Here is an 18978-nt window from a genome sequence, read left to right on the forward strand (position 1 = left end):
AACCGAGAAACAGACTCTTAACTGTAGAGAACTAGTGGTTACCAGAGGGGCAGTGGGTGGGAGGACTGGATGAAATAGATGATGGGAATCAAAGAGGACATGATGCATGATGGAAAAAAAAAATCTGTGTGCCATGGTCACTGACCTGGCAGGAAGGGGCTGAGAGAGCTGCCCAACGGGGCAGGTGTGGGAGAGACAGGGCAGCCCATAGCTGCACCGGCCCACTGCGGGCGCCTGCACTGGAAAAGTTGTCACGGGAAGGAAGCCAAGCAGCATTTATGCCTTTGATGAGCAAAATCAACATGAGAAGACAAATCCACAGTTATTTAATACACATTTGGCAAACAAAAATCCTTTAAAGAAATCAAGTCCCTTCACGAGGAAAATAATAAAAAGTGATGTTTGATGGTGAGGAACATGAGTACCCACTCAGGAGAGCTGAAACAAAATGGCAACTTGGTTTCATATCAAAGGATACAGTGGCTTTGTGGAGGACTCAAGGCTAAACTTTAGCCCAGTCACCTGGAGGGTAGAGACAGGTCTCCCTGAAGAAGACAGCCATGCCCTTTGTCCAGTAGCCCTAGGGACCTGGCTCCGACAGAAACTGGGAACCTGGTGGGTTGGCTCACCCCACTGGTCAGGGCCCTGAGGAGGGATCCCTGGGTGGTTTCTGCCTTAGAAAGAACTGGAGACAGATGAACTGGGCTTTCTGCTCTATCCCACTACAGGTGATTCTGTGTTGATTTCCCTTCTGTCATCCCAAGCTTTGGTGAATCACTGTCTACACAGACTGGCTTTTTAGATGAGGGGCTGAAATTTCAGGCAGAGTCTAATCCCCTCTTAGGTGGCATGTTCCAGAGGAGCAGACACCCCCCAGAGGCCAGTGGCGAGTCTGGCAGGCCTTCCAGATATATTTAAGGAGAACCTGCCCAGAGGAGGTGATTCACCTCCCACTTCCTGGGGAGGAGACTCATTCTCTGGCCTGTCCTACAGAATTTGGTATTGACTTTATCAGGAAAAAACATCGGGTGTCCTTGCATGTTGAACAGGATCTGTTAGTTAAAAAGACATGATAATCTTGCTTGAAATGGACAAGGACAGATGGGCACGGATGATGCTTCACAACACCTTCAGGCTGGGCTGCAAAATCTTCCCAAGAAGAGTTCCGAGCTTTGGGAGGCGTTCTTGGCGGCATGGGTCAGCGTAGGTGCCCACAGCAGCCTAGTCCGATCCTGGCCTGCATGGCTGCGTCCTTGGGCAGCTCCAAGGTAAGAGAAAACGGAAGGGTTTCCTGCTTCCTCTTTGCTGGATCAGCTCCTGCAATTTGGCTGGAAAGCCTTCCTGCTTCTTTCTGTTCACCTTGCTGGGAATCCCAAAGACACAAACCCCCAGAGTCAGAACTGCTGGAGCGTGGGGATCCTCTGACAATTCTTGCTTCCCTGGACTCTGAGGCCAGCAGAGCCAGCTAAGCTGCTGCTCCCTCTGGCGGGAGGCCCCTTCTTCTGGCCTTACCCTCTGCTCCCCTCCCTAGCTATGGCTACATCTGGGCAAATGGGAGGTAGGGGAGAGGGGAACAGGGAGATAGAGAGGGAGGTTGAGATTGACTTCAGATGTGCAACCATAGTGAAGAGTTCTCAAATCTGCACGGCTCAACACGGTGTAAAAAGGGCTTTCTCACTCACATCTGATCTTCAGCACCTTGGAGAGCACTAGCCTCTTCTAACCCCACCCCCCCCAAAAGCCAGCTGTTACCGGGTAAGTGGCTGATCAAAAACCCAGTGCTAGGATTGACTCTAGATTCAGTGCTCTCTCCAGGGGGAGAGACTGTTTCTATGCATTTTAAAAAACCCAAATCAAAAAACAAAACAACAACAATAAAACCCAACCCAAATCAGAAACACAGGTATCTAACAACCCAAGCAACATGTAGTGCACAAATGTTATATACAGACCAACTTCGCACAGGCTGTCCCTGTCTGGGGGCCCGCTGGCTTCCTCATCTGCTAGCCCTCTCCTACTGGGCCAAACCTCAGCCATCACAGACAATGTGCTCAGAGCCACGGACCTAGCACATGCCTTCATTATAAGTCATTATAAGACTCCTCACACGGCACTGCAACACATTTATTATATGCTTGTCTCTTCTAAGACACTCTGGGCTCTTTGAGGGCAGAGATGTGCATATTTCAACTCTGGATCCAAAACACAAGTAAGGGCAGGCACAGGCTGGATGCTCAGTGCATGTCTGGTGAATGTAAGCATTCTCCTTGCAAAACTAGCTGGCTTCTATCGAATGATCTGGCACCAAAGGTAGGAGGTGGGAGCATACCCTGGCTGGCGGGGGGTGTGGCACGAACACACAGCACACACCAGTGGGGCTATGGCACTAAGGCTGGGGAACAGGGCCCTCTCCCTTGCAAAAGATGGAGAGTCCTCTGAGCTAGGTCCCAATCACCCAAAAGTCAGGGGACTCCCCAACCCTGATGTCCTACTGCCAAAGCAGGGCCCCTCTGCCAGGAGATGCTGGGCACAGAGGAGGACTGAGGATCCCTGACCCAGCTGAAGCCCTTGAGTGCCCCCTCACCAGACTCCCAGCAGCTGAGTCCTCATGGCTGCCACTGTCCCAGTCAAAGAAGGCTTCCTGGACAGCGTCCCAGGAACCTGTCTTGCAAGAGCACCATGAAGAAGTGTTCTGTGCGCAAACATATGGGAAATGCTACATGTTACACAGCCGCCTCCAAGAGGCCCTACAAACACAGGCAAGCTGAAGGTCCTGAGATGTCCTGCAGCAAGACAGTCATATAACTGGGCTTTAACCCAGTGCCTGCCAAACCTATCTGATCACAAAGTGCCTTACCCCACTTTCACATATACACTCCCTTGATTTTTCTTTATGAAAAACCCATTAACATCCCATGGAAGTAGTGTTCCAAGGAAACCACTTTGGGGAATGCTGGTTCAGGTCACTGAGCAAGGGAAATACTTCCTACGGAGGAGAATGGCCTCTTACAGGCCGGTGGGGGTTGGGGGGCGGGATACACGGGCGGGGTGTGGAGTGTCACCAGGAAGGGGAAGATCATGCCCCAGAAAGTGTGCCAGAAATCTCTCATCAGACAGCACACAAACTGCCTGGGAGAAAAAGCCTTAGAACCACTTGACTCCAGTGGAAAAGACAAGAGAAGCACCTCTCCCGAGCCTGTTTTCCCATCTGCAAGATGGGAATCAGCCCTGCTCTGTCTGGGCCATCAGGTGAGGAAAGCTGCCCCCTCCAGCACAGTTTGTGTGTGTGGCAGATATTCAGTCAAACATACCCAGCAGCATGCTGCACGGATAGGGGGCTTGTGGAAAAACCAGCACAGCAGCAGGAAGCAGACACAGAACCTCGGAGCATGTAACTCAGAGGCCAGTGTATTTCAGGGGCAAACAACTTTTGGCCTATTGAGAACTAAGCCCTGGAGACATCAGTACATTACATTACAACACTGAGGATACCCGGTGCCTCCAGCTCCGGAAGTCTACATGGATCAGTGGAAAGGCATGGGCCCGGAAGCCCACCAGAGCCAAGTCTGGGCCAGCTCTGCCCACCCTGGGCTGTGTAACTGGAACACAGCTTCACTCTGTGGGTCTCCCAGATGTGCAGTGCTCTCCAGGGTGACAAAGAGGATGGACGACACTGACCTCAAGCTGCTGCACGGAGTACGTGCACATTGACCATGCCTCCTTAAAGGCCTGGCTTTGAGGGCTATTTACAAATAAGCCTGTCAGTGACAGCTAAAGTGCAGCCTTCTCCTGGGAGTGTTGCAAGTAAGCTGCTGCCGGTGGGAGGATGGGAGGAGGGAGGAGGAGCTGTCTCAACGGGCAGGGGAGGGCAGGGGTGGGGGAAACATGAGGTGGTCAGAGCTGCCCCGCAAAGCCAATGGAGGGGGAGCAGGCCTTCGTGGCTGGGGAGGGACATGAGCGACCACACCTCCCAAGGAGATCAGCACGCAGCCTGGTGGAGCTCATGGCAAAGACAAGAACTCTGTGAAGGCTGCTGGCTACTGGGTGCTTTGTACAGACTAAAAGCTTTCTGCACAGCGGCTCTCCGCTCTGAGCAAGAGGCCAAGTGACCTGTCCCAGGCCATGCAGCTGGCCAGCCACAGGGCTGGAGGTGAACTTTGAGCCTGAGTTCTGCCACGCTGCCTCTTGAGGTTGGGATGGACCATTTCTGTCCTCTCCTGCCTATAGAGGTCCCCAAGGGTGGGACTGGCTCTAGCTTGTCTCTGTAGCCCCGGCACCCAGCACGTTACACAAATGCAGCAAGCATTGGCCAAATGACTCACTTGAAAACACTTCTAAAAGCTACTGTCGGAGCTCCGCAAATGTAATAGGGGCAGAAAACTGTAAGGACCGATTCCCTTCTGAGGAACATAGCATTAACAGGGTGTTCAAGAAATTCCAAACACTTGGCTTCTTTGTCTAGAAAATTTGAGCACCAAAGTCCCTCCACAGTGCAATATATTAGGGTCTTCTGCTCCCCCTTGACGTGCAGGAGAGCCTATGGCGACATGGCACGAGCAGAGCAGACTATCGGCCGAGCCTCCTCCTGCCCGACCCTAGATCTTACAGGTGAGGACACTGACGGCCAGAAGGAAGAAGGGACCTGAGATCACAAAGCAGGCCTACCCTTTTTTTCCTACAGAAAAGCTTGCCATCGCAATAAAGACAAACACATTCAACGCACACATCCTGAACACCTGCTGTGTGTTGTAGGCAGTCGGTGCGGCCGAGTGCTAGAACAGAGTCCTAAACAAGCCGTAAGGGACCCTGGGGCCTGAAAAGTTACTTCTGTGTAAGGGAGTCAAGGAAGGCTTCACTGGATCGGTGACTTGGATCACAAAGAACAAGTTAGAAGTTTTATGGGAAAATGTGTCAGGGAAAGCTAAGCTTCCTCTAAAACATGGCGCCGCCCTGGCTAAGTGTAGGCTTGCTGCTGGGCAGCCACCACCTGAGCAAAGACTACATTTCCCAGCCTCCTATGCAGCCAGGTGGGGCCATGTGACTACCGGTGGCCAATGGAACTTGAGCAGGAGTGGATGGAGCAAGAACAGTGGAGAGGAACGTGGTTAAGAATGGCTGTGCCTTCTCCACCGCCCCTTTCCCCTTTCTGCCAGCAAGAAGCAAAGATGCTGAGGTCCCTGGGGATGACAGGGCCACAAGGTGAAAGGAACTGGGTCCCCAAATTACAGTGGGAAGCCGCCTGCCAAGCAGAAGCAGCCATACCGGACTTCATGTGAGGATAAGTCTACCGCGTTGGAGTTTGTTACAGCAAGAGCATCACCAACTACGAAAGCAGAGAAGAGAAGGGAAGACAGGCATTTGGGGCAGAGGGAATGTGACAAAGGCACGGTGGTGTGACCAACCGAGGCATGTTCCAGGGAATGGGGAGGAGTTGATGGTGGCTGGAGCACGGGCTACGTGAGGGCAGCACTGGGATTCAGAAAGCTCACGCTGGTCACCACAGGAGGGAGGATCATGTACAGGGATTGTTTCCTGGGGCCCTGGTGTTGCTGGCACTGCTCTCAAAGGAAGAGTGGAAGTTGTGAATGGTTTCCTGTAAAATTTGTCTCTCGCGTCCCTGTGGAGGAAATAAAAAACAGACACAATGTCTTGTTAAATCTTTTAACTCTTAGTTCAATTGACAGTGTTGGTATTGCTCAACTCATACTTGAGAAACCCATGGGTATGGTGGGGAAAATAAATTATCTAATTAAAAGAGTACTGAGTTTAATAAAAACACGCTGGCTCAGAATGTCCCCCAGCACCCACAATCCCAGCAGGTCAAGGCTGGAAAGGGCCCCCAACATGTAGGGGTCCAATCCCCCAGACAACGACAGGACACAGAGCCCAGGGAGTAGGACTGACTTGGCCCACGTCACAAGGCCTGGAAGGGAGGTTGCCTCCCAACTCACTCTGTGTGTCTTTCTAGCTCTCAGATTTCCAGGGAATTGAGTGGGAGCGGAATTCTTTCTGCTACACAGGGAGTTTGAACTGCTGTACTCCCCCTTGCCCAAAAGATGTCAGATTGCTCTTGGCAATGATTCACATCTCACTCCAGCCCTGCAGCATTCCCCCCACAACACTACCCCTTAACGCACATGTTTTGAGATGGGAAAAAAGGGAGGATGTGGATGTTTCTTTCAGCCCAGAGAACATCTTCACTGAATACCTGGCCGGGAGGCAGTAATACACAGAGACCAGAGACTGGAACCAAACAGCCTGGGTTCAAATCCCATTCCTCCCATTTACTAGCTGAGTGACCCTGAGCAAGACACTTAGTCTCTCTGGGCCTTAGTTTCCCTATCTATAAAATGGGGATAATAATAGTACTCAAATGGTTGCTGGTGACATCAGATCCTGTGTGGGCAGCAGGAGGCTGACAGGTCCTGTCCTCCAGAGGATAGCAGTGTGGACTAAACACATATTTTTTAAAACCAACAAATGTGATCAAAATGTAAAGCAGATTAAAAATGAATAATCTTTGGCAGACTGTTCTCTGCTAAGAGTAAAAGGGAAAAAAAGAAGTCCACTGAGTGAGCTCAGACTTCAAATTCTTCTTTCATTTCGTGGACTCTTCAGGCCCCAGGGGACCCCTCCATGAGCCCTGAGCCGGGACCTCTACCACCATCCAGGCCTCCTAGACACTTGAGCAGGCAGTAAGACTGCCCGGCATGCCAATCCTTCCAATTAAGTTAAATAAGCTAGAAAAATACCCCCCGGAGTCCAGCAACACAAACCTAAAGGTTGCAGGGCAGAGGGCAAGGCAGGGACGTGGGGTCAGAAGACGGCGAGTCCCTATTCAACAGTTCCCTCGCAGTGGCGTCCCAGGCAAGACCCCGCGCTGCTGGACTTCTTATCTGCAAATGGCAGACAGGAGGACATGCTGGGACTGTGAGGAGGCTTGACCCGGGATAATGAACGGGGTGACACTGGGCAAACTGCAGAAGGCTGAAAAACTAAACAGGAGCAACGATGGCCATGTGACTATGACATACTACCTTAGCCTGAACCACCTGAGAGACGAGGTCAGGGCCAGCCAGGGTTCCAGCACTCTGCCTCCTACTAAGGAGAGAGCCCTAGACAAGGAAAACCGTAACTGTTCCCCGCGTCCATGCTGACTGAAGACGATGACAATAATTGCCCCTTAGAAGCCCTTGCGCTTCAAAGGACCTGCCTGATAATTCCTAAAAAGCAAAAAGCGAATGGCCATGAAACGTAGAAAAACGTGTTCTGTCTAACCAGTAGTTAAAAAAATACAAATTAAAACGAGGCACGCTTTTTGGCCTCCAAATTAATAAACATCTAAGAGCAAACCGAGAGCACCCAGTGCCGGCAGGGATCTGCTGACGCGGAGCCACATGCCCCCAGGTGGTGGGAAGTTCACTGGCTCTTTCTGGAAAGTAATTCAGGAGGAAGTGCCCTATACCTTGATTTAGACTCTTTGACTCCATGAGTCCACTTTTAGACATCTATTCTGAGGAGATAATTAGAAAGCCTTATACACAAAGTTGCCCACTGCAGCACTATTAATAGAAAGTTCGGATATCCACATATCCAACAAGTAGGGATTTAAAATAAGGTAATTTTAGTACATCCATGCAAATGTATTCTATTAAAAAGAGTTTTTAATGACACGAGTAACTGCATATATTTAATGTTAAATGAAGAAAGGAGGAGGTAAAATTATAGATCCAAATTTATCTCCGCAGAGAAAAATATTTGGCAGCAAACACGAGGCACACATTTTGGCCTCCAAATTCACATTTGGGTGATCTTCCCAAATGTGAACAGCACTGGCCTCTGGCTGGTTGGATCATGATTCCTCTAAGAACTCTTTTGCCCTCTTTGGCACTGTGCAAACTTCGTAAAATGAATGTGTGCTGCTTTGATAATCACACACACACACAAGATGGCAAGCCTGCAATGGCTTTGGACCAACGAAAGGTGAAATTCAGGTGAAGTTTCTGGTTGACCTTCTCCAACATATAAACTGTTTGAAACAAGTCAACTAATAAGCCCACTCGAGTACACATCACAACTTGCATACTGGCGGTGGGGGGTAGGCTCAGCCGGAAGGCCTGTGGCTTGAAAGGCTGTGGACCCATGCTGCTTTCCTGGTATTTTCACCAACAGAACAAAACAAACATAAAACCTTTTAGGTTAAAATGTTCTATTTTCTGACTGTGCAAGAAACACATTTTAGGTTATAACCTTGTTACGTGTAAATACATACAACTGAAACAAATTTTACCCTCCTACCTGCAAATAATGCTGACATTTTCTACGCTATTCTGTTTTTTAAAATGCTGCTGGGGAACCACTAAATTGGGTCCACAACCCCCCACTATGCTGTGGACCACAGCCATGAAGACACTGGTGGACAAGGAAAGCTGGGCCTCCCTCCCTCGGGTCCTGGTCTGGGTTCTTGAATGTGTCCAGAGCATCAGACCCACCAAGGGGGTCCCTCTTGGCTGAGGCTGGGTTGCAAAAGAGAAAGTATGAACGTCAAAGAGGGAGTGGACACCTGTAGCCATCAAGAAGGAGGCAGGATGCCCTGAAGTCGGGGAGAGGCGGGGCCAGCCCAGAAGAGCTGAGGCCCAGGGCCTCCAAAGGCCATCCAAAGGGCTCCTGGAAGCCAGGATCGGCCTGAGAACTTCTTTCCTCTAAGAAGCAGTGCATAGCTGCAATGGTCACCCCGGGGTCAAGCTGTTTTTGTGATCTTTAGCTTCTCCGAGTCATGCTTTTGCTCTAGGACACGCTGTGATGCACGGTCCTTACGTCCACTGGACTTTGCTTGGTAATTCAGACCTTCCCTCTGCCCCTATTTCCATGTGGAACTGGCTGACTTTGAGGGTAGATGCTGCCCGTGGGAGGGACGTGGGTGGGATGAGCCGGCCCTTCGGTCTGGTGGGTCAGAAGCACCCAGGTCTCTTGGTTGAGAGCTGGTCAGCTGGCACCCAGCCCCCCAAAAGATCACTGTTAAGGAAGGAAGGTGTCCCCACCACCCAAACTCGTATGTTGAAACCCCAGCCCCAATGGGATGGTGTGAGGTGGTGGGGCCTTTGAGAGGTGACGGGGCTTGGATGAGGTCACAGGGTGGGACTCTCACGATGGTAACAGTGTCCCTAGAAGAAGACAGAGGAAAGACCTCGCTTCCCTGCTCTCTGCCGTGTGACGACACGATAAGAAGGTGGCAGTGGGCAACTTGGAGGGGGACCCTCACAGATCTCAACCACGCTGGCAGATTGGTCTGGGACTTGCAGCCGCGAGGCTATGAGAACCAACTCCTGCTGTTCCCAAGCCACCTGGTAGATGGTCCTTGGAGATGCAGCCTGAACTGAGAACCACGAACCTGTTGATGCTTCTGCTTCTCTAGGCTGGACCTTGTTTGGTGCAGCACACAGACTGCTACAGGAATAGAGCATGGGGGCAATGAATGGGAGAGAAAATGAAAAAGGTCCCGGTCTGGGCAAACATTAAGAAAGATGTTCTCCTCTGGAGTTGGCTTGAGCTGCCACATCACCCACTCGGATCGCAGCTGTTAATGTTCCTGGGATTTGCAAGCCAGTCCCGTCTGCCTCCTTTCTGTGATCCTGGGCCATAAAGGCCATGATCACTGAGGGCAGAAGGGAGGCTTTGGAAGCATTAGCAGCTACCATCTACAATGCCCTGGGCTAGGCTCTTAGTGACACCCAGCTCCTGGCCTGTCCTCCCAACCCCTCCATGGTCCTCACTGGTGCTACATCTAGAACCTTTCCTGTCCTTCTTCAACTGGCTTGGCTTCCCCCACTTCCATGCTCTCTTTGGCTCACACGTCTGGCCTCTGGAGGCCAGAAGCAGGAAAGGTCCTGCAAACCTTGGGCCAAATCCCCCTACCATCACTCAGCCACCCGCTCCCCAAAGCCCTTGCCCTTACCTGACTGGGTCACCCTCAACCACCTGGGGGCCCCATCTGTCCCATCCGGGCTCCCCGCACACCACACCGCCTGCTCTCAGGTCCAGCACTCCCTGGGTTCTTGAAATGTACTGTACCTCCGCTCACCACAGGGACTTTGCATACAAGTTTCCCTCTGCCTGGTCTGCACTCTTCTACCCTCTACCCAAAATTTCCCATCTTTCTTTCCATCCCAGCCCTCCTGCCACTTCCTTGGGGATGTCTCCCAGGACCTTGTCTTTCCAGCCCTCGCTCAAGGTCAGGAGCCCTCCTTCATATGCATCTGTGGCTTACACCGAGGCAGGGCAGCATAGTGGTCAACAAACCAAGTCCAGGTTCTAATTCTGGCTCTGCCACTTACCAGTAGTGTGATCTTAGTCCAGTTCCTTAACCTCCTTCTGCCTCAGTTCCTTCACTTATGAACTGGACCCAGCCTCAGTGGTTTTTGTGAAGTTAAGCAAATGACTAGACATGACTGCTGAGAGCAGTGCTGGGCACAACGTAGCCTCAGAGGTCAACATCCACGTCATGCTTGGGACATGGCAGAGAAACCAAGGGCTACTTTTCATGACTAAATCAATGCTCCAGGGGTGCCTGGGTGACTCAGTTGGTTAAAGCCTCTGCCTTCAGCTCAGGTCACGATCCCAGAGTGGAGGGATTGAGCCCCACATCGGGCTCTCTGCTCAACGGGGAGCCTGCTTCCATCTCTCTCTGCCTACTTGTGATCTCTGTCTGTCAAATAAATAAATAAATAAAAATCTTCAAAAAAATCAATCAATAAATCAATGCTCCAAAGACTAGTGCTTGCTCTGGTTCGTCGATGCCCCAGAACCACCCTGGGGCTTCAACTCCCTGGCTAAGCCCTTACTACCATCCAAGACTGGCCCACTTCTAGCAACTTCCAGCAACTCCCATACCCGCCTCACCCCCCTGTCCCCACCCTGCTCTTCACATCTCATAGCAGAGCCGAAACAGTGCTGGTCTGGGAGTTGGGGCTCACTATCTACCCCTGAGCCTCAGCTTCCCCGTCTGTAAAGCGAGGCAGCCTGGGCCCACGGAACAGATGAGCTGTGTCTAGCAATGGGCCACTTACAGAAGAAAAAGAACAGACAGTAAAAACTCAAGGTAAAACACAGGTGCCAGAAGCACTGCCAACTAAATCACTTGAAAGGACCACCTTGCAGCCTATAAACAGGTGAAAGAGTAATGATGATGGCGACAGCAAGAGGCCCGACCCCATCTCCCCCCAACCCCAGTGGGGCCGGTAGGAGCCCCCCATGCCCAGCACGTGCTGGGGGGACATACGAAGAGGACCCGGGTGCAGGTCCTGCCTCGCGTGCCTGCCCGCCTCTCCACCTGGGCACACGTCCTTCCCCGAGGCTCTGTTCCCTCGTCAGCTGGACAAGGCAAGTGTGAAGATCTGGCCTCCGGATTAACTGGGGAAATGTATGGGAAGTGTCTTGTGAATGATAAAGGGTTACATGAATATTTATTTGCTGCTGGCACTCTAAGTCTATTCAATATTTCTGTGCCTACCCAGCAGTACACAGAAAGAACCGTAAGACCGGTCACGCTCTCTGACACGACCTCGAGTTGTGGAACACAGCCCGAGGAACAAAACAACAGAAGAGAAAGGAACAAGGCAGAGATATCCATTATAGGGCTATTTGTAATGGCAAAACCCCAGACACGGCGTGATTGTCTAACAAGAGGGGGCTGTCAGGCCGAGCGTGAAACAGCAACAGGTAAGCAAGTCCTATCCCTTGTTGGAGACAGAAACGTCCTGCCCACATTAGGGAAGAAACCAGGAAGCAAAGGAGCTTGAATAGCCCAATAGCAACTGGGCTAAGGTTTGCCAAGTGAGTGGTGATTCGCTTCTCATGCTTTTTTTTTTTTTTTAATTGTTTCTTGCATGTGTGCTTTGATGGGGGTGCCTTGTTAATCTTTGGTTTAAAGCTGGTGAAACAGAAATTTAACATTAGACAAAAATGTAGAATGCCAACAATAACAACAGTGATTGACAGGTCTGTGTGTGGCAGGGGTGCTGCTAAGCATTTTGGTCCTGGCAACGACCCCACAGCCCCCAGTGGATGAGAAAAGCAAGGCTCAGGGAGGTGATGACTTCTAGGGGACACAGTGAGTAAGAGGAGGAGCGGGCTCACCCCCAGGAGGGCCTGATTCCAGGGCCCCTCTTAGACGACAGCTTTGCTTCCACTGTACGCTGGAGGGCAATACACAGCCGTGTGGGTTGAAATGACCACAGGGAGTCTTTTTGCTATCTCTATGGGAAGAGAGATCTGGAAAAGGAACGAGGAGGTGGGGAGCACTCGATGGTAAGGAGTGTGCACATGGGGCCGCCTTCTGCCAGATGTGCCAGAGGAGACAAAATCAGACCACAGATGTCCTCGGGAACACGGAGGGCTTAGTAAGGCTCCTAGCGGAGCTCTCCGCTCTTTGAAACGGGAGGAGAAGATCAAGAACAATACCTTGCCCGCATTCAGTTCAGAAATCGCTGCCAGGATCTGCTGCCTGGATCCGTCTGTCTTAATACCCAGCTCCTTCAAGTCGCCATCGGTGAGCGTGAGGAAGGCTTCCATGTCCACCTGGAAAGAGAGAAGGGGGATTCGTTACCATCTGCTGGGTGCCACGCCTCATTTTTCCCCCCATCCACACCAGAAATATCATGATTATGAGCTATTAGTGCTTATTAGCAGTGAATTAATTATGATTTACTTTACGATGACTTTATGATGAAAGTTTAGTTGAAAGGATTATGAAGGACTAATTCTCCTCAGCTCTAGGCCCGGGCATCCTGGGACAGGCGCACTGTGGAAAGACTCGGGCCATTGCACAAAGAAGGGGAGTCTCTGAGAGCATAATCTGGGTGGCCGGCATGCTGCAGATCCAAAGCTGCTCTTAGAATTTCGATCCCAGGTGGCTGCACTTGCCCAGAGATCGGAAACCGCACAGAAAATGCACATATATGGCGGGACTCAGCATGTTTCCCCCACCGAGGACCAGGGAGAGGTAGACTGTGGAAAGACTGAGTGAGCAAGTCAGCAAGCAGAAGTGATAAAGGGAAGAAGGGCACGGAGAACCGAAGCTGAGAAGGGCTCAGAACAAGAGCATCTCAAAGCCACACGACCCTTGGCTGCTATAGGGAAAACCCTGACATTTCTGTCATCCCAGCTTGGGCCTCAGCTCCAGGCGAAGAACCAACAGGTTGCCCTGCTATGTGGCTGTTATGTTGCAGTGTCTGTCCTGCTCAGAGGCAGCAAGCACAGCAGGTGGAGGCCGACTCCACACACCCCAGGTCTGTCCCAGAGCCTCACTGTCAGGTGACGACGGGAGGACACAAAAGCTAACACTATGTGAGGCACTTTCTGACTATTTGGCACAGACTGAGTCGTTTAAGCCTTATGACATAAGATGAGATGATTATTATCCTCTGTTTGGGGGAATGGGGAAACTGAGGCACAGAGAGATTCAGTCCCCAAGGTCACATGACCAGTCAGTGAAAGCCAAGACTGGAACCCAGGCTGTGGGCTCCACAGTACCTCCTCTTCTCTGAGGGGCCACGTCACCCTTTGATGCTGCAGCTGTAGCCACTGACCTCCCTCCTGTGGTTTCCTGGGGGCAACGGCCTCCTTGCTAATGTGACCTGATGTTCCCTAAGAATTAAGGGGTTCTGTCCCCTGTATGTGCCCTTGCAAATTAGACCCCAAAATGGTAGTCATCAGGGAGAAGTGGAAGGGAGCTGGCTGCCCACAGCCGCCTCTCCAGCCCGTGCGTGGGACAGAGCCAGTGCTGCCTGGACGCAGACAGGGCCTCGATCCCCACTTGCTGCTTACCTCAGTTTCCCACCTGAAATGTATGAATCCTCCCCCAACCTAACTTACTGTGGTTGTAGGGTCTACCCAGAGGGCTTCCATGAAGCTTTGCAAACTAAATAAATTACAAAAACATTATAGTTTTATGTAATATAATATTGCTGTCATTTAAAATAAAACTCTCATAACTTATTGAAAACCCTTAGTCCTTTACTTTAAAAGCAGGCTTGTTTTCTATTCCCTCAGAGATACTGAACAAGATTTTTAAAATTTTTTCTTTGAAACATTTGATGCATGTGGAGATAGAGGAATTTTTTTCTGAAAAATGTCCCCCATCTTTCCTTTTCTGTTTTAAATAGTCATTTTACTTTCCTGGATTAAAACAACCCTGAAGCAGACGTGAGTTGGTGGGGAAGGGTCTGCTCCGACCCCAGCCCTAAGCCCTGGGAGGTGCCTCCCTGCGTCTCTCTGGGACTTTACAGCTCAAAAGGGGCTGAGGGCCTGAAAGAGCAGATGACATGGTTTTGACAGACACTGCCTGCCCCTGGCTGGGCCGGACACTCCCCACGGTCCCACCCCCAGCTTGTCCCCATGGCCAGCTCCTCAGCACCTCTTGCCTATGGTACCCCCCACCCCGGCCACCCTCTTCTGACTGGAATCTCCTTTCCTGTGAGTCTGCCCCTAACTCCCCCATCAACCCTGGTCCACCATTCATATCAGAGGCCAGAGATCTCCGGACCACGGTGCACAGATCACGTCCATGCCGGCCAGGCCCTGCCCAGTCAGGCTCCGCTCTCTGCCCCAGATGCACCAGCCTCATTCAAGCCCTGAACAGGCCAAAGTGCTGATGGCTCTCTGCGCATGTCTGCTCCCTCTTCCCAGACGCCCTTCTACCCTGCTCCCTCCCTCGAAGGTCAGTTTATGCTCAGCCAACATCTCCTCTGGCCCTCATTCAATAAGGACGCCCTTCCTGGGCTCCCAGAATGCTCTGGGCATTTCTGCCATTGCTAGGGTCAGGCTCTGGTAGAGGGCCTGATAGAGGGGAAAGACCTGAGCTGTGTTTGCTGGCTGACTGAATGACCACACCAGTCAATATGCTACTGCATCCCCAGATAAACGGACCTTCTCAATCTCTGACCTCTATCAACCCTGGGGGCTACCAAACCCTCACAGCTCATTTTAGGTGGAGAGAACCAGAGACTAAATTCTCCTCACGTGAGCACTTCTGAAGGGTTAGCAGGATGAGGCAGAAACATCTGTGTCCTTTCAATATTCATACCCTACTTTTTTTTAGTAATACTTTTTTTTTAGTAATAGAATCTTAGTTGTCAGCTAGGCATTTCCATGAAGCTAAAGAACTATATTTCTGAGTTTCCCTTGCATATGAGTATGTCAATTGACAAACTTTTGGCTAATGAGATATAAGAAGGTTTATGGTACTTTGAGGAAGTCTCTCTAAAAAAAGGAGAGCAGGTATCATTTTGCTCTCTCCTTCCATCCTGCTGCCTAGAATGTGGAGGTAATGGCTGGAGCTCTAGCAGCCATTCTGGACTTTAAGGATGAGGGCCATATACACTAGTGGAGCAGAGAGCTAGAAGGAGATTTGGTGACTCAACTGAACACCTTCTGTGGGAAAAATAACCTTCTATTTTGTTTAAGATACTACTACCTGGGATTTTTCAATATATGTAGCTAAATCCATCCAAATACAGGTAGAGAGATGAAAATTATTAGTCTGCTTCAGTTTCAATATTGAGAGGATGAGAAAATATATTTACTTCATTCTTCTTCCAATTTCTCAAAAAGGACTAAAAGCATATAAAGGGAAGACATTTTTATGAGCCCTGGAAATAAGGGAAAAGTACTATCTGCATGCCAGGTACTTTAAGGAGTTTCTTAAGGACTGAGAAGTGCTCTATAGCTGCAGGGATGGATGTGAAGGGGAGGGCAGGGGCAATCCATGATGTTAAAACCCGACTCCCATTAAAGCCTTCCAGGGAACACGAGATCTCTGTATGGACAGACGGCAACTCTCACACAGTGCTGTCGAGCTTCTATGTGGTCCAGTGGGGAGCTCAGCACAGCTGGACAGCTGAGCTGGTTCGGTTAACCTCACCCCACCTGACACAAACAGAAAGCCTCCAGTCAGTGGCTCCCAGCTCTCCCCACAGGGCTGCCCCAGGCCTCAGCACCCTCCCCGACCCCAGAGGCTGTGGAGACCACAGAAACTCTGCATAGTCTCCCCTCCCTCTAAAACTCTGAAAGTGTCATATTTCATCAGGAACATACCTCAGTTCCCTATAAGGGACAGCGGCAAGAACCAGAGAATAGTGAATGACAAATGTGCCCCCAGACACGCCGGCTCCCAAATGGGGATGCAACTAAGAACCCAGGACGAATGTTGCCTTGTGACACAGAGATACCTCAAGAAACAGAAGCACACCTTGAGATGTGTTCCCTGCACACTCCAAGAGGGCGCGGAACACAGCACACAAAGGCAGGCCGCCAGCAGTGTACGGGAAAGATTTCTTGGTGATGAGAAACATCGCTGTGGAGGTTTAAAACGCTGGAGAGGCAGGAAGGACCCACTGGCTACGGCAGGAAAGTAAGGGAGGAAGAAGGCTGCTTCACTCTGTCAGCTGCTCAAGACAAAACGCCAGTCCCTCAGCAGCATCTCAAGCTTACAGGGACAGTGAGCGAGTCTCAGGACTGCCACTGTCATGATGACCGTTGTCACAGGCTCGACCGGGCCCCAGAAATATTCCAAACCAGTGATTACACCAGCTGACTAGTGGGCCTACAGAGGAGTTTATGGGGCCAAAATGGTCAGTTTTTTCAAAAACTTGAGCTATAACTCACTCACAACACAGTCCGCCCATTTGGAGTGTACAACTCCTAAGGAATTCGTCAGTGGTACAGTGACAGCAATGTAACGGGACGCAGGGCAGCTACGCTTGTGGTGAACACAGGGGAAAGGATAAGCCTGTCAAATCGCCAAGCTCCACACCTGAAATTAACGCAACACCGTGTGCAACTATACCCAAGGAAAAAATCTTTTTAATTAAAAAAAGAAAGCAGACGATTCAGTGATTTTTAGTATATTCCGAGTTGTGCAACCATCACGCTCAATTTTAGAACATTTTCATCACTCCCCAAAGGAACCCACACCCGTATAAGCAGTCAGTCCCCATTCTCTCCTCCCCCCACTCCTTGGCAACCACTAATTACTTTCTGTCTCTACAGATTTGCCTATTCTGGACATTTCATATAAATGGAATCACACCATATGTGGCCTTTTGTGTGTGGCTTCTTCCCTTCAGCATGTGTGTTCCAGGCTCTGCCGTGTCATAGTGTGTGTCAGCACTTTCTTCCTTTTTATGGCCGAATTATATTCCATTGTACGGCAGTAACACATCTGGCCAGTCACCAATTAGTGGGCATTTGCGCTGTTTCCCACTTGTTGGCTATTATGAATAAGGCTGCTATGTGCAAGTTTTTGTGTGGACATATGTTTTCAGTTCTCTTAGGCCCACGCCCAGGAGTGGGATTGCTGGGTCACATGGTAATTCTATGTTTAACATTTTGAGAAACTGCCAAACGGCAGAACGGTCATTTTTTTTTTTTTTTTAAATGTGATTGTGAGCACTTTTCAGCAAAGGACTCTCTCGGATTAACACAGACATCCTACATCCAGGCACTCAGCCCAGAGTCACTAGGATTTGCTTTTGACCTGCATTAGATCTAAAAGCCTGTCAGTCCATCCCCTTCAACAAAAGTGTGTGCAGGACAGACACAAACTTTACTAGCGAGAGCAGTGCGCAAAATAACAAAATTCTATTACAACAAAACAAGCCATAAGGCCCCCAGGATTTCACTGTGATGAACTGAACTAAATGTGCGGAACACAAACTCCCATTTCCTCAGCTGTCTCAGTGAAAAAGATCAATCTATGCTTGCAAGATAAAAACCCATATATTTGATTTTTTTTTACAGTAATATTTGATGGACATTCAAAAATAACACTTACCTCTTGCTCCTCAAAAATGGGCTGATATTTCTCAAGTGACAATTTCTTAAGGATTCCAGTCAGTTCATCTTTGAGAGGGAAAGATGTGAAGATATTTTAGAATTTGGCAAAATGCATCAGAACAGTGGTCTTCAAACTCATAAAGCAGTGGCAACCTTATCTCAAATAAAATGTCACAAGAAACTCCCAACACGGAAAGCAGATCGAAGTTCAGCTTGTGGGGATGCAGCCCACCTGTCAGCCACGCCTCCCCTCAGGGCACGCCCCTGGCATCTCCCCATCCCCAAACCCCAAAGTGGGAGCTGGACAGAGAAGATGGGGAGATTTGTGGCCAGGTGACCCTCCAATGGCTGTCATCTCCAAGCTCTTGGGGTTCTAGCTGCTGGGACTAAACCTCCACTTTCTGTCCAAGAACAGCTTTTAATTATGATTTCTTGACTGCTGGTAGCCGCACCTGCAGCAAATGCTAATGCCAGCAAGTTGTCAGCGAGGCGGAGGAGAAACTTAAGAGAACAAGCAGGTGGCTTCAGACCAGAACTGGAGTTTGGCTCAGTGTGAGGAGGCTGTGGGCTCCCCGAAGGAAGGATGGATACATCTGAGTGGAAGAGCAGAGCCAGAAGGCCAAAGAGCTGGGGAAAACAGAAAATTTTGGATAGTAAGATTTCAGAGCAGGGAGGGTGAAGAAGGAGACAAGACTAGCATCGGTGGGGGGTGGGGGTGGCTTGAAAAAATATTCATTCACCCATTCGATGGGGATTTACTAGACTAGGCTCTAGGGACTCAACAGAGACCAAAACAGATAAGCAGGCTGCCAGGCCAAAGGCAATGAGGACGAATGAAGCAGGGTAGGGGTAGATGACAGAATGGGAGAACATTGTTTATTATAGAGTGTGGTTAACGAAATGCTCCTTTATAAGGTACCATTTGAGCAGTAAATGAAGGAATTAATTGTGTAATACTAAGGAAAAGATCAGCAGGCAGTATTCAGGCAGAAGGAAGAGCAAGTGCAAAGGTCCTGGGGCCATGGGTGCAATTCATAGAAGAGTGGACAGGAGGTTAGGAGGCCCGAGTTCATTTTTTTTTTTTTTAAAGATTTTATTTATTTATTTGACAGAGAGATCACAAGCAGGCAGAGAGGCAGGCAGAGA

At 50.1% G+C, this 18978-nt stretch overlaps 1 protein-coding gene across 1 annotated transcript in view; it reads right to left on the reverse strand.

Moving 5' to 3' along the window:
* Window positions 1-3034: 3034 nt before the first annotated feature.
* The window catches only part of LOC111146212 (ankyrin repeat and sterile alpha motif domain containing 6), a 46076-nt gene continuing 30132 nt past the window's right edge, over window positions 3035-18978 (reverse strand). Inside the window, exons 13-15 of the mRNA XM_022501655.1 lie at window positions 17831-17898; window positions 12460-12576; window positions 3035-5617 (exon numbers count right to left, since the gene is read on the reverse strand). Coding sequence (XP_022357363.1) covers window positions 5513-5617; window positions 12460-12576; window positions 17831-17898 — 290 coding nt within the window. The 3' untranslated portion in view covers window positions 3035-5512. The remainder of the gene's footprint in view (window positions 5618-12459; window positions 12577-17830; window positions 17899-18978) is intronic.

The sequence above is a fragment of the Enhydra lutris genome, unplaced genomic scaffold (assembly GCF_002288905.1).
Source record: "Enhydra lutris kenyoni isolate GAN:26980312 unplaced genomic scaffold, ASM228890v2 scaffoldscaffold13, whole genome shotgun sequence".
Classification (NCBI taxonomy): domain Eukaryota; kingdom Metazoa; phylum Chordata; class Mammalia; order Carnivora; family Mustelidae; genus Enhydra; species Enhydra lutris.